An 18,443-nucleotide genomic window follows, 5' to 3' on the forward strand; every position below is an offset into this window, starting at 1 on the left:
AATAAAATATTCTTGAAATGGGAAAATATATTTTATTCCTTATAATTCAGTCAAATTCTAAAGTGTCTTTCCGAAATTTTATTTATGCTATTTTCAACCTCCTTGTGGTTTTTAATCTATTTAAACTATTAAATTTGTGATAAAAAAATTTTCTATTAAAATTGTTAAACTTTTAATCATTTTATCCTTAGAAATTTTATAATAAATAAGCATACGACAAAAAGTTTTTTCACAAAAAAGAAAATCACTTTCGTAATTAGTGGTTGATTTACATCAAAAACATATCAAGTTTTCTATTTTGTCACTCATGCCCAATTTACAATTTCGTTGCATATTAAATTGTTTTTCCTATTTTATCTTTCAGAGAGAAGTTTGCTAGGCATTTAATATAGTGTAACTTTTTTTTTATAAACTAAATTATATCATTATGTCTCTAAGAAAACTAGGATGATAATTAGTATTTACTCTCTCACATATATATTGATGAACTACATAAAATAACTATAAATTAGTCTATTTATTTAAAAAATTACTATTTTGTCGACGTGAACTAATGAAATGTTTACTAATTAATATAAGTAAAACTATGAATTATGTAAATTAACTACGATCTACACTAAATAAAACTGTGAAATTTGTAAAAATACAAGTATAATATACTCTATTTTTGTGTGTGTAAATCACCCCTAATTAGTTGATGTAAAATAGAAAAAAGACATATTGGTCTTTTTACATATAGATTAAAACTATCTAAGTGACACGAAATAAAACTAGACACTTAAAATTATAACCTATCCATAGGGGTATAAAATATATCTTCCCATTTGTAAATATTCTTGAAAGCAAACAAGAATAGAGTAATGAATCATTTATAGAACAGCTCAAAGCAGCACATGTACTACAGGGAATTATGATTGCAATCCATATGACATCACATACGCACCATCACTAGTGGCATGAGATGCCAAATGGACACAAGTTAGCAACAAACAAGGACAACTCTAATATCAAATTGAGGAAAAGATTAATTATATATATATATATTAAAAAAAAAGGGGGGGAGTAAAGAAAGACCATTTCCATTAGTTTAAGTGTCTCCTTTAATTTACTCCCTCCTTTCCTTGTCAATGGTGGTGGTCCTCCTCTCATGCATCAAATGGACTTCCCTTCCATAGAGTGGTCCTTCCACCTCCTTTAACCTTTCGCAAGCCAGTTCACATACCAAAGTGATGGGCCCCAAAACAAGGAGAGCCGTCTCGCGATCCAACCACCGTATAATCCCACAAGCACGGCCAAAAGGTGTGATTCCCAATGCCGGAAAAGTAACCACTGCTATAAGCCCTCACAAGTACTCTATCCAGAATAATTATCAACGACTATAATTTCCTAGAGATGATTCTATACAAATTACAGCCATTATAAACACTCTACACTAGATGATTAGAATTTCTTGTAACGTACATCTCAGTCAGTCCAGTGTCACATGATATTTTTTACAAGGGGAAGGGAAGGGAAGGGTGTAGCTATAATCATGTTTAATTATAAAGATAACATAATTAAGACGGTCTTAAATAATATCTGCCACGTAGGAAATTCTACACCTCGATAGCATACTTGTGAAGTAACTTCTAGAACACTCCGCTATGTTTTTAGCGAACCCACCGTCCATGTGGTGGTTTAGGGCCTCTAGGTCCTACCCATGGCCTACCCTCCAATAGAATTCCCAAATCTTTATTCCTGCAACTCTGCTCTTATTCACGCAAGTACAACAAGAACCATCCTCCAACCAATCGGAATACGAGTGAAGGAAAAAATAAAAATAAAAATAAAAATAAAAATAAAAATTTAATCACAGTGTCGAAATAGGAAAAATAAACTTACGAATTCGGTTAACCTTTTTTTTTTTCTTCTTCTTTTTTTTTTTTTCTCTCTCTCTCTCTCTCTCTTCCTCTGGTTAACTTTGCTGTGCACTTTCTCTTTATTCCTCGTCGCGGGTCTCAAGAATTGAACGGCGCGCGGTGGGGTACTCCCTTCCGCCGCCTGGAGCTGGGCTGAGGTGGCCGCGCGGCGCCGTCGCGGTGCGCTGATCCCACGGTGGGATTACCTCCCCGGCTCCCGCTGGCCTCGCCGCCGCTGAGTGTTCTCTTTGTGCCCACTAGCTGCGTGTCGGAGGGGTGGGTTAGAAGCACGAATCTTGAAGCGTGAGGTGGAGGGGATTGCTTGTACACATACCTTGCAGCCGAGGGAGCAGAAGCGGAAGGGGTCGAGGAGGGAACGGGAGCAGATCTCGCACGTGTGGGGGAGGCGGCGGGCTTGCCGGCGCCGCCGCGGGGCTGGGGCCGCTCGTTGAGGAAGACGACGCGGGCGCTGTTGATGACGTAGGTCTGGACGCCGCTGACGTCGAGCGACCGCTCCACCTCGGAGACGCGGACCACGTCGTGGTACGACGACCGCCGGATCTGCAACCGTCGGGATACGATCAGCGGCCCGGATGAGATCTCGATCAGTTAATGGGGGTGGGGGGAGGGAGGAATGGGGTTTGACGTCTTCGACTGACCTGGATGACGCGGTGGGAGGAGTGGGAGCGGGAGCGGCAGTAGAAGCAGAAGGCGGCGGCGGCGGGGCAGTCGAGGCAGAAGAGGTTGGACTCGCTCCGGGCGGCGTCGGCGTGGTCTGGACACGTGGCGAAAAACTGGGTCGTCAGGAGCGCCTCCAGCCACGGCGGCACGTGCGACTCTGCCGCCACCCTCCTCATCATCATCGCCGCCTCCACATCAACCGTCCGTCGACCACGACCACCCAACCCCACTCGATCCACCGGCCCCGATCGCAATGTGGGTCGAATAGAGATTAGATTAAGCGAATTGAGGGGGGGAGGAATTGGTAATGAATTGGGGGAATTTGGAGAAGCGTGGGAGAGCTGTGAGATAGATAACTTACAACTCAACAACAACAACAACACAGCAACAACGTCTCGGACAAGGGAGAGAGAGACGGCCTTAATGAAAAAGAAACCCACCCTTCTTTCCCTTTTTACGTACCTACCCTTCAAAATTTATACCCCCAGTTTACATTAAAGACCTCAACATATCAACTATTTAATTCTAACTACTAAATGAAAATAAAATAAAAGTAATGGACGGTTCGGATTCCTTGTAGCGCCTTGGACGGACCTCCTGACCGTTGGATCCCTCTTGGCGTCGCTTCGTAGGTGATACTACCCTTTTCAATGCCCAGATGGCAACGAACAGCTATTTAGTCCCAAACACAGGGGACGTTTGGTATTTGGTGACGTTTCGCTATCCGATGCGTCGAGCGTATTAATAAGATGCGGGGCCCAGTTCGAGTCCGGACTCGGTAAAAATGCCCACGTAGCGCGGAACCGGTGTTTCGTGTGTTGCGGATGGCGGATGGCGGATGGCGGATGGGAAGGCGGCCGTCTCAGGAAGGAAAGTGCACCTGCGATTGGGTTACAGGTAGATTTGAGTGAACAGGGAGCGACAACTACCCAAAATTTCCTGAAATAGAAACACACTGAATTCTAAAATTGGCTTTGGAGCTTCGGAAATCGGAATTGTAATACTTTTGATAAATCTAACTAAATTATCAATTTGACCGTAGCTCAGATGTCAAAGTCCTATCTATCAGTCCCCTGACTGATTAATAATCCACTGTGCTCGAATCTCATCCTAAATGTTAGGGTGTTTGTTACGAGTACTACTACAAGGATATAATTTGAGCACACTGTAATCCTATCCATAGGATGATAAGGTGAGTTAATTGTCTTTTTTATTTCATAATATATAGAGTCTTTCTCTCGATACATTTCACATTTTTACCCCTCTATTTGCATTTGCGTAATAACCCACTTTCTAACCCATTGAATGGGTCCCACCGGGAGAGGGGTTGACATGTGCACTGCACCTATCAACTGGATTCGCATCAAAAACCCCTCAATACGAAATTTCATATGCAGATTGAGATGCCTCTCGTAGAAAGAAGGTTAATTTACAAAAGAAAAATAAAGGCACCAATCATTTAGATATTTATAAATTATTTTATATATTATAATAGAATATTCTTTTTGCCGGTACCGTTTAAATTAACGGAGAGTGTTAAATAAAAATTATAAAAAAAATAAGGGTTGGATTATAAAATTCTCAAAGACGGGGTGTGAATTATAAAATAGATAAAATATAAGGTGTGATTTATAAAATTTCTAAGAAAGAAAACAACTATCTTTTACTCTTTGTTAATTATTCAGGCTTTATTTTTATAAATATTTATTATATAACCTCTTTATTTTATCTTTTAATACCTCAAAAATTATACTCGCTAATTCCCCCCCCTTTTTTTTTCTCTTTTGTCTTAACCTTTAAATACTTACTCATGGGTTATATTGTTATTTTGCATGGACTGTTAATTTGGTGTTAATTACACCAACATTCATGGACTGCAGCTCATATTCAAGTAGGCCCCTTATTTTATTTTACTTTTTTGGTGACATTTTCGACCGTCTTAACTATTAAATTATCATCTTACCCTTAACTTTTATCTTCTAGATGATAAAAAAAAATGGTCCTTAGAGGGCTTAAAATTGATCAGCATGATAATCATGTGGTCTTTTTGTTAACAAAAAACTAACATAAGAGATATTTCAAAAGTTAATAAAATGGTCTATATAAAATCATTTAATTTAACTTATCCATATAATAATCGTCAATTAAGAAAACTATTCTAAGAATATTGAGACATTAAAAGCCAAAAATAAGATCAAATAATAGAAAAGACAAAATGTAGGTTTTTTTTTTTTTTTTGGTGTGTGTTGTGATAAAATTATCTTTTAGTTTCCACACTTTAATAGGTACCTCACACTGTACCCGTAAGTAGAGTTTAGTGACAGTGACACCAATGATTTAGAGATTCTAATCTTGGACGACATTATTTAGGGTAAATTTAGAGGAACGTATAGAAGATGATGCAAGGTATTCTAGGAAAGAAAAGGGTCTGATAATTCAACTGGGTTTGCTACTAAAAGCTCTGCGTCGGGCCCTCGGTTGACCAGATTTACACGGAGCGGTTGGAATAGCTCCATTCTCAGGCGAGAGCATAATGCCTTCTGTTTGTGTGAGTCAATCATCTTTTTCCCGTCCTTTTGTATCACAAACAAATCTATGTCGCAATTCCCATTTTGGCTGGTGTAAAATCGGCCATAAGAAATCTGACAAGGAAATGGTTTTGTATCTCAGTTTAAAACAAGAATAAAAATAACAGGAGAGTAGTGCTAAGATTTAGCTGATTAAAAGCAAAACTGTGATAATAATCTTATCGCCTGGTTTAGTTTTCAGAATATAAACATACCCTTGTGGCCCAATCAACTACGTTCCAATCGTCCTAACTAGCCAAAACATAATTATAGCCCTCAGGTTTTGTCAAGCTTTCTTGGTTCCTCTTTGATATTTTTTTAAGTATTTACCTGGATGTTGTAATCCTTCAGAGTCCTCATGATGTCATACAGTATGCCCTTGTGGTCACCACACTGGATCTGTATAAGCGTATGGCCGGGACTTAGAGAGTTATCTATCGTGATGGATACACTATCAGACACGAAACGAGATGGCCTGCCAGATGGCACTTCTTGAAGCTCTAGGCTAAACATCTGTTCTGTGATCGAAGGGGGAAGAGTGGAAGAAGCTTGAAGGCAAGCTGACATATCTTCACTAGCCAATTCAATTTCACAACTTGTCATGCAGTCACCTAAAACTGTCCTCAGTTGATCACATGCCTCATCCTTTCTGCTCTTTGTGTGAAGAAGTTCCCTGATCCAATGTACATATTATAATACTATAACCTCACTCAGTAATAAGTAGATACTGAAGAAAGCACATTAAATTCAGAACTCATAAAACAATGGCAATTCTTCGATACGTATGCCAAGGAAAATTTTATCCACTATTAAGGATCAAAAAGTTGGATATATGTAAAATATCGCACTAAGTTAATCCATGAAACATAAAAGAAAAAAAATAGGAGCTAAAGAAAAAGAATAGTAGCAGTGTATACACAAAAATCATACCGGTTTATTCAACAAAATGTAGGAATGTTATATCTATGAAAAGAGTAGATAAAGAAAGTTTGAATGGGCAAAAGTTTGCTAATGGTTGCCTTCTGCTAAAAGCGACACTTGTTATAAATGTATATATGGATATTAGAGTCACCCTAGGCAGCATCATGATGAAGATGAAAAGTATATGATGATTAGGGCGTTTGAACCAGCACGAAATATGCTGCAATAAACACTTAAGGTGAAAATCTCTTAAGCATAGCTTCTTATATGGCTTTATATTAACTATTCTCAGAGTTAATAATTAGTTACCTAAAAAATCAAATTGTTAAATGCTCTTCTCAGAGTTCATATACTACAAACTAAGTCTGCATGAGCCTTTTTTTAATCATGTCGTTGGATTAATCCTAGGATTATAGCACCTTCCTGTTTTAAATAAGCCTTGAAGCCTTCACTCTACTGTAAATGAACTAAGACATAACATATGACGTGGAAGGAATACATATTGAAATATTTATTCCGGCATTTGAGAAAATATACATAATGTGCAATTGTATACTGTCCGTACATCAGTATACATAATTCTTACTGTCTAGGAACTATTACTTTGTCAAGTATTTTCTTGTGGAAGATCTTTGATTTGTTTCATGGACAACACAAGGGAAGATATGCATGGAGAAAGATTTTGAAATATGACAAAAGGGATTATATATTCAAATATCCCTCAGCATGCTACTTAAAACATAGCAAACTTCAGAACAATTGTCAGAAAATGACAGAAATGCAACAGTGATAGAGATTAAGAATAAAAATTACGAATCACTGAGGATGTCAAAACTAGATCTCATCTTCCACATATGAGGTATTTAAGCCTATTGGAAACATAGGACCTCTAACAAAAGGATCTTATATGCTATTGATTCAAACTCCTTAAAATATTTTTACAGTCAGATTTGCCCATCTTGTCAATAGTCTCCAAATGGTTGACACAATATCAACACTACAGCACACAATGGATATTTTAGTTTGAGTCAGTAATCCAGCTAAAGCAACCACCTCCAACCCACAAAATAAATTTTAAAAAAAATGTAGACATCCAAAATATCAGCAGATCGATTAGCATGGATGCTAACATAAAATATGTTAAGAGAAAAGTAGAAAACAAATGTTATTGTCATGTGGTCTGGTCCAAAGAGTATAATGTTTAATCGATATTATGATACCTGTTATCAGTGATGAAGAAGAGGTCCATGACTCTCCCATTAGGTGTGACAGAAACCTTCACCGTTCTGATTGTGAGCTCGAGGTCACATAGTACTTGGGTCACATCTGTCAAGATCCACATATAAACAAATATCTTCTAATAGATTTTTCTTTCAAGGACAAAAACCTAATCCTACTCATAGCAACACTTGAAAGAGATTAATTGAATCAAAATCTGTGCAAGGAAAGAGTGTGGCATAAATTTGGATTAATCTAGTCTATAATATGGTAGCGAATATTGAATTTGCAGGCATGTTTCTGTTCCATTGGGTAGACAGAGATCTTTAACATCTTTTCTTTCCCAACAAAGAAATTCTTTCACACCTAATAACCCAAGTATTTTACAATTACAAATGCTAATACTTCAAAGTTTTGCAACTACAAAAGAACAGGAAAGACTTATCTGTCAGAGAACTTAAAATGAACAGTGCGAGTAAGCTATTCTGCAAAAAATCGATTACTCTTAAGACTTTAACTTCTCAAAACTGGTAAATGCTTGGAACTAAAAGAAGTTCGAAGAGATCTTTGAACATGGATCCAAATGAACAAAGATAATAAACCAATCAATATAGCACCCTAGTGAACATACGTTAATTCTCAAACCAAGCAAAACATTTCCATCAAGTGGTAAGCTTAAACATTCACAAGGCAAAACTCGACAAGAATAATAGCTAGGAAGAAGAGAAGCAAGAAATTACCATGTAAGAGACCAGTTCTATCATAGCAGGAGAACTTAAGCAGAAACACTTGAGTTTGCTGCGCATTCCCCATCACATCCTGCTGTTTAGAGTAGTAGCTCTCAATCCCCAACGGTAGCAATACTAGCGGGCAAACACCCAACAGCCTCTTCTTCAACAATCCCCACCTCGTCGCCTTCCTTCCTCTCCCCACCACCCAAAACACTATGTAACACCACTTGCCATCCGTGCTCACATCTACAACAACGGGAAAAGGAAAAAAGAATGCTCTTTTGTAACAAATTTCAAGAGACTTCGAAGAATAGCGAGGTGGGTTCACCTTTTGACGCATCAAAATCGAGTTTTTAACAAAAGGGTCGAATTGGGTTTTTAGTTTCTTACCTCCCCTGACAATGCTCAGCTCGAAGAGGAGGATCACACGACAGAGGTCGCATCCAAGGCCGGTCTTGTCGGGGCAACTGACGGTGATCTCGCTTGGCTCTCCAGCTCTCTCCGGTTGCCGGATTAGTACTACATCGTCGCTTGGTATGCCCATCTCCTTCTTCCTCTTCTACTCTACATCGAAAGGCATTCCTTTCTGCTTGCCCCTCTCCTTCTGTACCATTTTCCTCTCAGCTCCTGGCTCCTGGGTGGTGGGAACTGGGAACTGGGAAGTGTTCTAAAATAAGAAGACCACCAGCCTGCTTGTTGTGGTCTCTTGAAATCTCGAAAGTTTGCTTTCCCTCAACAAAACTAATACTAATAAATGGAACAAAAAATAATAATTAAGAAGAAGAGCACAGGAGTGGAGTTCTTGTCTCCACCTGTGGTCTCCCGTGAGATATGGAAACAAAGAAAACGATCGATTACATAGGACAAATTAAGTACTTCAATAGGGAATAATCTAACTTTTTCTTCTTTTCCTTTTTCTTTTGGATTTTGAACTTTGAAGTAAAGGAAATAATCTAAATTATCATAGTAAAAACTTTCTTTTTTTAAAAAATAATTATAGAGTCCACATGTTATAGTTTGGATAATAAGCTCAAGTGCCCAACTCTCTCCGATAACCATGTTAGAACAACTGAGCTTATTTTTCTATAAAAATAAATCATAATATATATCTGACAATTCTAATTGCGTTGACTCTAATATAACAATCTTTTTATATAAACCAGGACATCCTCTAAATATTATTGTTGTCCTTATTACTAGATTGATTCTAGATATCTTTTGGATATTGAAAGCATTTTTACGCCCTTTAAGATGATAAATTTACTTTTTTACTAAAAATAAATGTGGAAAGAGAGGGATCGTCCATTCGAGTTAGGTGGGCACTAGATTCTATGTGAAGAATAATCCAGGAGGAATTCCACCTGTCTATATAGTCATTAGAATGTAATCACTTCACTTAACTTTTTAATAATTTAGATTATCTGTGTCTATAAAGCTCCACACTTTTGTCATCAGCGGTCTACGTGACACGCAATATATCGTTTGCCAGGAGAATTTCACGATATATAAGTAACTCACTACTCGAATAATTGCTTTGTCTCGCCACCTTATACGTCAAAATGATGATTTTAGGAGTTTTTGACCAAACTAGCCCTTGTTACCATTTATTTTTACTGAAATAGACTATTAAAATGGGTCTAATTTTCTATAGTCTTAATAAAAATATTGAACTAATTAATATTTTATTTTTAAGCAAAAATACTAATCAATTTAATGTTCTTGTTTGGTACTAGTCCCCGAACAGATGAGCGTTTTATATATATAATTTTTTTTAATTTAACTTTTCAGTAGTTAAGAAAAAAAATTGTTTGCCAATAAAAATACTGATTAGTTAGCATTTTTGTTTGGGCGGCTGCGAATTAGATTCTAACAATTTATTTATCTAATATGAGAAATTAAATAAAGAAAAAAAATAATGCAAGGTCATGAATTCAGATCTAACCTACTCTCTCATATACTAATCCTATCTATTTTTATATCTCTCTGTGACATGGAAGGTTAGGTATTTTTGCTTCAAGAAACAAACACAAGAGTAGAAATTAAAACTATTCAAAAGTTGGTAACGTTGCTATCTTAGCTTCCAAAATGACTATTTTATAAGGAAGCATTAAACCTTTGCATGGAATCTTTATTTGGTCCTCAATGCATTGTCATGGAGGCAGACAATGGGTGGGGCCCAAAATGTACATCAGATTGAAGCTTGGATTATATTATATATTGATCATATCCTTTTCCTTTGATCTTATCTATCTTCAGGCCTAATATTGCACAACTATTGCTTGGAGTATAAAATTAAAAAATAAAAAAGAAAAAAAGAAAATATCATAAAGTACAAGTTTTATAGATTTGGCTAGCTTTCCTTCAAAGTTCTTTCTTAGTTGATGGTGAAATAATTAGGAGGCAGGTGAATGTGATTGAAAGGAATAGTTTTAAGGCCTAGGAAAATGGATGGGCCTCATATTAATCGGTAAGGGCCGTTGGATTACAGATGGAGGGCTGTGATGAGAGCAGCAGTATTAAATTGACATTTATTATGCCAAGATCTAAGCTAGATTCATGTGTCCGAACACGTGGATTGAGTAGCTGTCAGTAGTGGGCTCGGAAATGGAGCAAGATCGTGTGAGATTTTTTTTATTTATAAAAGAAAAGAGATTTTATAGATTAACCGAACGTCTCCCCCGAAGTATTGGAGACCAAAATATGTCTAAACTCTAGAGGATATTTTTTATCCCAAGTACACCCGAAGCCTAAGCTTCTATACCGCGGTTAGTTAGTCAGTCCGCAGCTAGGTTGATTTTCTGATAAGTGTGACTAACTTTACAATTATTAGTTTGGTGAATAATATCGTCAATAGTGGATATTAAGGACTAATGTGGCTTCTTGCCACGTTGCAAAATGCCGACAAGGGTGGAAGAGTCAGTCTCAATTCATAAGTTGGTGTAATTTTTTTGTTGAATACCAATCAGCGCTTCCCGTATTGCCGATGCTTCAGGCACTAATAGGTGAATTGTACCGTCCACATCTACACCTGCAAGAGATATAGTTCCATCAGGCTGTCGGACGATGAATTTAATCTCTTCCGGCTTCCGCACTATTCACAAATGAACGCGCTTCCCGTATTGCCGATGCCTCAGGCACTAATAGGCGAATTGTATCGTCCACATCTACACCTGCAAGAGATATAGTTCCATCAGGCTGTCGGACGATAAATCTAATCTCTTCCGGCTTCCGCACTATTCACAAATGAACCGTCACAATTAACCTTTATCCACCCGAGGAGGTTCCCGATGCATAGCTACTTTAGGAGTAGGGATTGGTTTTATGCTTTCGACATTTAACTGGTCATGATAAGCATTAGTTAGGGATAGAATACAAGCCAAACCTTCTTGATTTCTTCTCAGTCATTATTAAAATGAACATGATTTCTATATTTCCAAATGTTCCTGAGGAGAACAATCATGCACCAGTGGAGCCAAGTTTTATCTTTATTAGGCATCCTCTCACCTTCACAGAGCTAGAGACCTTCCGACCATCTGTTCTCAAAATTGAGATTACCCGTAGAGGTTGATCTCACAAAGTCCCAAAGGGTGAATGTCACACGAGAGTGAAAGAATAGATGATTGGTGGTCTCTTATTCCAGAGAGTATGTGTGAGATTTGAAAAGCCGGACCTTGACGAGGGTGGGAATTATTAATGGATTTATAATATAATTAAATTTGAATCATAAGTGAATTGGCTCTCACCAAACAAATTGTTGAACCGGTTATATTTTAGTGTTTATTATTTTGATCGTTAAACTCATTTAAGTTCTAACCTACTCCATGCAAATAAATTTATGTATAATCTAAATAACTCATATAAATTGAACTAACCTATTTGTTAAACCTGTTTATAATCCATTTTATATTCATGTATATGACTCGTTTAATTGGTGTATAAACCTTAAATGTGAATAACGAATTTCTACACATTTTATCACATTCCTAAATAAAAAATATGCATAATTTAAAGTTATACAGGTTGACATTTCTAAAATGAGAGTGATGTTTGAATGCTATTTATAAATAAAAGAGTTAATTTGCAAATAAAAGATATTTATACGCCAATCAGACGAGGTATATATATATATATATATATACATATATATGTATGTGTATGTATGTACATTGTACATAATCAGAAACCCATTGCCAATCCAATCCAGTCCAAAATACTATATTTCTTAAAATAGACATCTCTTAAAACGTTTAATCACGTCGCAACTTGCAAGGAATTCTTAAGGTATCCAGAAACTACGCTTATGATAAATTTGTTCTAACACGAACATATTTCAAGGACTTGCACAATAGCAAACTAAATCTGTAATACATGCAGCTTCATTCTCCTTTATCACCGTCTACAATAGCTTCATGCGGTTTTGCTACCACTTTTGCCTCTATTACTGCCTTTGCCTCGCCACCACCCTGCATAGATCCAAAGAGACATAAATTATTAATAAAGCAAGATCTTGATGTAAAACATTTTTAGTTCTTCTAATTAAGCAGAGGAGAAATTAAGATAGCAAGAGCCAAGAAGAACCAAAAGGCGAGATAATGAAATTAGATTCATCTTATGAGAAGAACATGGAATTAGGAAAGCCAGCGGGCTCTGCATAGGCTTAGAAAATGAGGAAAGTAAATTCATCGGGCTGTGACAAACGAATTAGCTGAAATCAAGCTTAGCATGTTGGTTGGCATGACAGTAAGGATGAAAATGACAGCCAGTATGGTGATCCATACCAACCAGTTGCTTCATAAAGAAGTATTGCAGAAGTAATTGAATGTTTGTCACTTGAGGTAGCCTTGTCACAAGACAACTCTAATGACAAGTTGCAACCCAGCTAAGAACTCTCTTATCTATTAATAATTTGAACACTAACAAGCAAGCATTATATCACCTCAAATCTTCAGAACTAAACTAATAATATTCCAGTAGCTAAAAGTGTTCAGGTTTAGATGTTCTACTATCCAGTAGAAAAACAAATGGTATATAAAAATTAATGTTTCTTAGAAGTTTAGGTCATGTTTCACGTTTACATCAGCATAAGTCAGCACGTCATGCTATGTTGTATCATGGGAGAGTTAGCAAGTTTGGATTCTCTAGTGAAGACTATTCTCAAAATCTTGATAACAAGCCAAAAAAGTGACCACTCAGTTTCAATCCACATTGACATTTCCGAAACTCAAGTCTTCAGATATGTACCTTTTTTAATTTAAAAGCATCAGCATATATACTCCAAATAAATTAATCAAAATGCCATTTTGTTGACATCATCGCGACCATCACCCCCACAAACAACATGATCATCAATATTTTCCCATCAAATCATTAGGAAGGATACTCCATAGAATTAGTAAAACTTTGATTAACAGCAAAAGTCCTATTGCCAACAGATCAACTCCCTAAGATTGGTGCTAGGCAAGAGACCTAGTTACCTATAAGAAAGTTGGAAATTTCTTATGCTTGAAGTCTATATGATACAAAAAGCTAAAGAAAAGGTTCAGGGAATTCCAGTCATCATTGCAGCTAAAATAGCTAAAGAGATGAACCAGAAGATTATTCCAAAACTTGAAGGAAATAAAAAACATTAACATGTTCAATTATTTCTGTCAAGATTACTAGTTTTTGTTTTGTACTGCAATAAAATTATGAAATAATAATTTTCGATATTACAACATCAATGCTTATTCACCAAAATATGAAAAAGTTTTTATTATCCATTTGCACTTTAGCATGAATGGCTTTACAATATTTTCTCTGTTCCATATGAATAATATTGACCTTGGAATCAACTAGTCTGACACTTGATCTGATTACAATCATATCTATGCAGCATTTGAGAATAAACTTTGGATTATGAAATGAAGTCTTCTATTTTTATTTGTGTGAAGGAAAAAAAAAAGAGAGGAAAACTAAACAAGTTTATCAACTTACAGGAAATGACAGAATCTAGCCAATGAAGAGATCTGCTTGTACAAATCTTAAGAGGGAAAAGAGCGTGGATGTAGAACTTACTTCGACATTCTTCTGTGCTACAGGCTTGTATGGACAAGCAGGTGGGGCTCTGACAGGCTTCCTATATTCCCATCCAAATAGCCGATACACTTTGCTCTGCATATATTGTATGAAACATATGGTCATAGATAGTCTAGAATGGAGTCTCATAGAAAAGAGAAAAAGCTTACAAACTACCACTCATGGTGATTACATCATGATGGCAACATCATATAGTGAGGTCGTAGTCGATCATCCAATGTGGATATCCTTTTGAATAGGCAGGGTAAAATAAATAATAAAACAATGGAAACAAAAATCTGATACTTACTTGGATTCAGATAATCTAAAGCATATAGTTGGCCATCAAGGATATATACATTAGTGCAACAATAAGTATATGCTCCATTATTCAGAAGGTACACATAAATGTATTTTCAAGTTTTAGCACACTTGTGAATAAATTCATAGAACAAAAATGTCACATGAGTAATAATTAGGGTTTGTAAAGGCAAAGGAAGCAACAGAATATTTTATCTCAAATCATGCTTTTCGATGTAAAAGTTCACAAGTCCAACGAAAATCAGGGTAGGATAAGAAAAATAGGATACACCTATCCTATAAGAGCTAAATTTAAATGTGAATGGGGTGAGAACTCTTTCAAGAAAATCAGCACTTCTTTGTAAACTGAACCAAAGAAAAAGGCTTTCATGTTGAGTTCTTCATAAGGCTAGGATTTCAAGCAGATAGAAGATAAGGGTGTGGTGAAGTGAGGGATAGACTAACCAAACATAAAGTAAGATAAATGTTTCTTCAAAAGTTAATGGAAAACGATAGGATACACATGCAGGAAGAGGAAGGAAAAGAATAGGGATCATGAATGGAGTTCAAAGAGTATCACAATGTTTGGATTAGTGCTGTGTAATTTTTAGACAAATTCAAGATCTTTATATCAAAATTAATCTTAGTTTAAACAAGGAACTGCATAGATTAGACAATTGTGGATGGTTGCGACAAGAGTTTGAAAGGTTCTCATGGTATAGAGGTGTCTTGAAGATAACCTGAATGCAAAAGTTTGCTGACTCTATCAAATGCAAAAATTCTTCGAACTCATTGCTCAATGAATTCTTGACTATTAAAACTTCAGCTATCACTGTAATATACGTCTTGCTACAAGTTCACATTATAACCATAAGATTCCACTAAGACCTAGTCGTCCTTTGAGTATAGCAAAATTACCGAAGAAGAAAAGAAAAAGGTAACTAAAAAAATAATCATAAGCCATACGGAATCTGGTTATCTTACACGACATCACAAATCAAACAGACTCCATGTTAATTTCCTATAATGATCCAAAATTTATGCCCCAAATTGGATACAATTATGACCTAAATTCACAAATACCGCATGGAGCAAGACCCAGTTTACAAGGATATTAAAAGAAGTAAATTAAATTCAGAGATGTCTTTTGGTAGATGAAGGAAGAGATCATCGAACTTACGATGATGAAATGAAACAGCAAGGGCAAGGCGTTGACCACCGGGATCAGAAAGAGAGGCAAGAGGCAAGCCAAGCACACCTGCAATTCGGATTTGGACACTATGTTAGTCAAATCGAATCAATCAAGGAAGGAATAAGAGGAAATCTATGGCACTTTCCATTGTCGCGAGAGTATTCTTCCTTGGGATTTCAATCTCTCTCGTTGACCCTTCGCGAGGAGAAGAAGACTATGAAAACGAACCAGGGACGCGCAGGCGAATCTGGAAGTAGTATTGGGGCTTGGACGCTTGGTTTTATGAAGAATTCCTTAATTTTTTATTTATTTACTTTTTGGTGACGAAAACTACAGGGCTAAATACACATTTAGCCCCTTAAATTTGGATTAAAATTATTTTACCCCCTAAACTTTGTTCCGTATTATTACTCACCTTGCCCACATAGATTTAATAGTACAAAATAAAAATTTAGTGGGGATAAAGTAATTTTTATTTAAACTAATAAGAGATAGTAGATTGAAAAGATATAAATATCATTAATTTTGGACAGAAAGAATAATAATTACAAGTTAATTAAAAGTGCAGAGATACCTAGTGATACAAAGTAAAATAATTTTCATCCAAATATAATGGGGTAAATTATATTTAACCCAAAATTATAACATTATGATGCTCTTTTCCAGGTCGGACCTTTGGGCCCATAGGTTTGTATCGGCCCATTCGTATACCCATAAACTTATATAGCCCTAGCTTTCCGGTTTGCCTCTTATATACCTTAAGCTTGCCATATAAACTAGTGAAGCTCGTGTGCTTGAATCTTGTTCGTTTCACGAGCAAACGCACACAGCACGAGTAAAAACAAGGTAGTTTCGTTCTGCGAGATTAAGTTGTTTTCTTCTTTTTTCGGGTTGTGCTGTGTTTTGTCGTTCTTAGACTTGCACATCAATTGCTTGCTAATTTGCCACCGTGAATTGTTGTCCTCGTTCTTGGCACATATAACCAATACTTAATTCTTCACTGTAGCTTTTATTGTACAGAAGGCACATCTTTTGAAGAAAAACACTCATGACTAGTCAAACTTACAGAAACTGATTACAACTGTTTATTTTTCTTGTGAAGCATGTGTGTAGGTATCGCCATTTTGTGTAATTTGAGACGTTTAGAACTTAATTTAATCAATTAGGAGGATGTTTGAATGAATTATCAACAATGCATTGGGAGCAGTTTGCTAAAATATATCAATAGATTTCTCATAGAGCACGTCTCGGTCACTGATTTGATCCATTCTCTGATGATTGTTTTAGTAAATTTGGTCCTATGACGAGTGTCTGACACCCAAACTTCTATGATTTGTTCTCTGTCATAGTCTTAGGTAGACCCACAAATATAACACCTAAATTTATCACATGGTCATATGTTTCTCTGGACCCTCATTGCATACTACCACACATCCACTAGTAGGAAAGTCTTTTTATGATGGATGATCTGGGAATCATGATCTTTCCATAACAAGTAGGCAACAAATGAATACATTGAAAACGATGCATCTAATGAGGGAAAGTCTAAAAACAAGGAAACAGAGAATGTATCTGATGCATACCGAATTTCCTGCAAGTTGATAACTTCCAATATGGAGTTATGTAGTTTTACTTATACTCACATGATTGGAATATATTCTGTAGTCACTCGGCAGGTAAATTCAAGTAAAGATTCACAAAAACTATCAGGATGGTATTCTTGGAATTTTGGAGAACCACTAAGGAATTCTTTAGAGTTTTGAAAAGTTTCTTATAGCGAGTGACCATCTCTTCTGTTAATTGCTGAAGAACAGGAGAGGCATGCAAGGAAGGATTACTTATAAAACCCCAAACTGTCATTCATATATACATATAATCAACATATCAATGTTGGCATCCCTCTATATACCAACCAATGGTAATACACCATGACAACAGGCCTAGGATCTTTGCCATTGGCGTCAACTTTCTTTTTCTTCTATCTGCAGCAGTCCGACCTGCTTTTGGTGATGCTCGTGCATTATGTCTCTAAGGCATGGCATTTGCTCATCTCTTCTATTTATTTTAAGTCCCCTTGATAGCTTGTCCAAATCTGAACTCCTTTCATCAGGGTAAACGCTGAACTTTTATCATTTTTCCATATATTACCATATGAAACCCACTTTGTCTCTGACATTAAGTTATTTAAGGCTAGTCATCTAGTCCATCAACATAAGAACTCTATGATTTTCCCTTTTATGAGAAAGTCCATCATTGCAATTTCATCTTTCTATAAAAATCTGAACTCAAAAGATTTATTTCTGTATTCTATGGGCACCATTAGCGAAGGCTCAACTAGAGATATAGAAAAGTACATTTTTTGAAGAATCTTAGTTGACTCATTAATAAAAGAACAAACCATGTGAAGCAAGCTCCAAATCTAACCAGAGTATTTAGCATGGATTCCAGAAACAAAAGCTGACATCTGACTTGCTTTTTTCTCATGATTAGTGATGTAGAGTAGTTGTCTCATAAAGTTCTTCGTACATTTTATTCTCATGACTGGTTTGAAGAATTGTCCAGATAATGAACCTTTTGTTTTGAGCAACTAGTGGATGAGCTACAAAAATTGGTCCCCAAGTTACCGGGGAGCACAGTGCCCCTGATTTCAACAGTTAGAACCATTTAAGCTTACTCTGAAAGGTCACATGGTGCCATAACATGCTAAGTAATTGCTTCTTGCAGTACAAATTGCAAGGACGGTTGCATTCTCTTAGTATTTCTGATCTAATGAAAAGTTTCACTTATATTTTTGAGGAAGAAATGTTTCACTTCTCTTGTATTGCCAACTTCAGTTCATTAACATCTTAGATTTCTCCTTGGATTTGAAGTTTTACTCTTT

At 36.3% G+C, this 18,443-nt stretch overlaps 3 protein-coding genes across 3 annotated transcripts; all 3 read right to left on the reverse strand.

Moving 5' to 3' along the window:
- Positions 1–1,730: 1,730 nt before the first annotated feature.
- On the reverse strand, positions 1,731–3,227 carry LOC140789498 (protein RGF1 INDUCIBLE TRANSCRIPTION FACTOR 1-like). Its single transcript, XM_073139214.1, has 3 exons — positions 2,558–3,227; positions 2,233–2,459; positions 1,731–2,159 (listed from the first exon to the last, which is right to left on the reverse strand). Exons 1-3 carry the CDS (start codon positions 2,759–2,761, stop codon positions 2,156–2,158), a joined length of 435 nt encoding a protein of 144 aa, XP_072995315.1. The 5' UTR covers positions 2,762–3,227; the 3' UTR covers positions 1,731–2,155.
- A 1,763-nt stretch (positions 3,228–4,990) lies between these two features.
- Positions 4,991–9,059, reverse strand: LOC140788422 (ACT domain-containing protein ACR10-like). The gene is made up of 5 exons (XM_073137670.1): positions 8,407–9,059; positions 8,026–8,262; positions 7,288–7,393; positions 5,477–5,819; positions 4,991–5,221 (listed from the first exon to the last, which is right to left on the reverse strand). Exons 1-5 carry the CDS (start codon positions 8,558–8,560, stop codon positions 4,991–4,993), a joined length of 1,071 nt encoding a protein of 356 aa, XP_072993771.1. The 5' UTR covers positions 8,561–9,059.
- Positions 9,060–12,203: 3,144 nt separating this feature from the next.
- Positions 12,204–15,849, reverse strand: LOC140788169 (uncharacterized). Its single transcript, XM_073137312.1, has 4 exons — positions 15,707–15,849; positions 15,551–15,627; positions 14,071–14,166; positions 12,204–12,479 (listed from the first exon to the last, which is right to left on the reverse strand). The coding sequence occupies exons 1-4, from the start codon at positions 15,708–15,710 to the stop codon at positions 12,393–12,395; spliced, it is 264 nt and encodes an 87-aa protein (XP_072993413.1). The 5' UTR covers positions 15,711–15,849; the 3' UTR covers positions 12,204–12,392.
- Between the last annotated feature and the right edge of the window lie 2,594 nt (positions 15,850–18,443).

This window comes from Typha latifolia, chromosome 5 (assembly GCF_019914945.1).
Source record: "Typha latifolia isolate L0001 chromosome 5, TyphaL0001v2, whole genome shotgun sequence".
Classification (NCBI taxonomy): domain Eukaryota; kingdom Viridiplantae; phylum Streptophyta; class Magnoliopsida; order Poales; family Typhaceae; genus Typha; species Typha latifolia.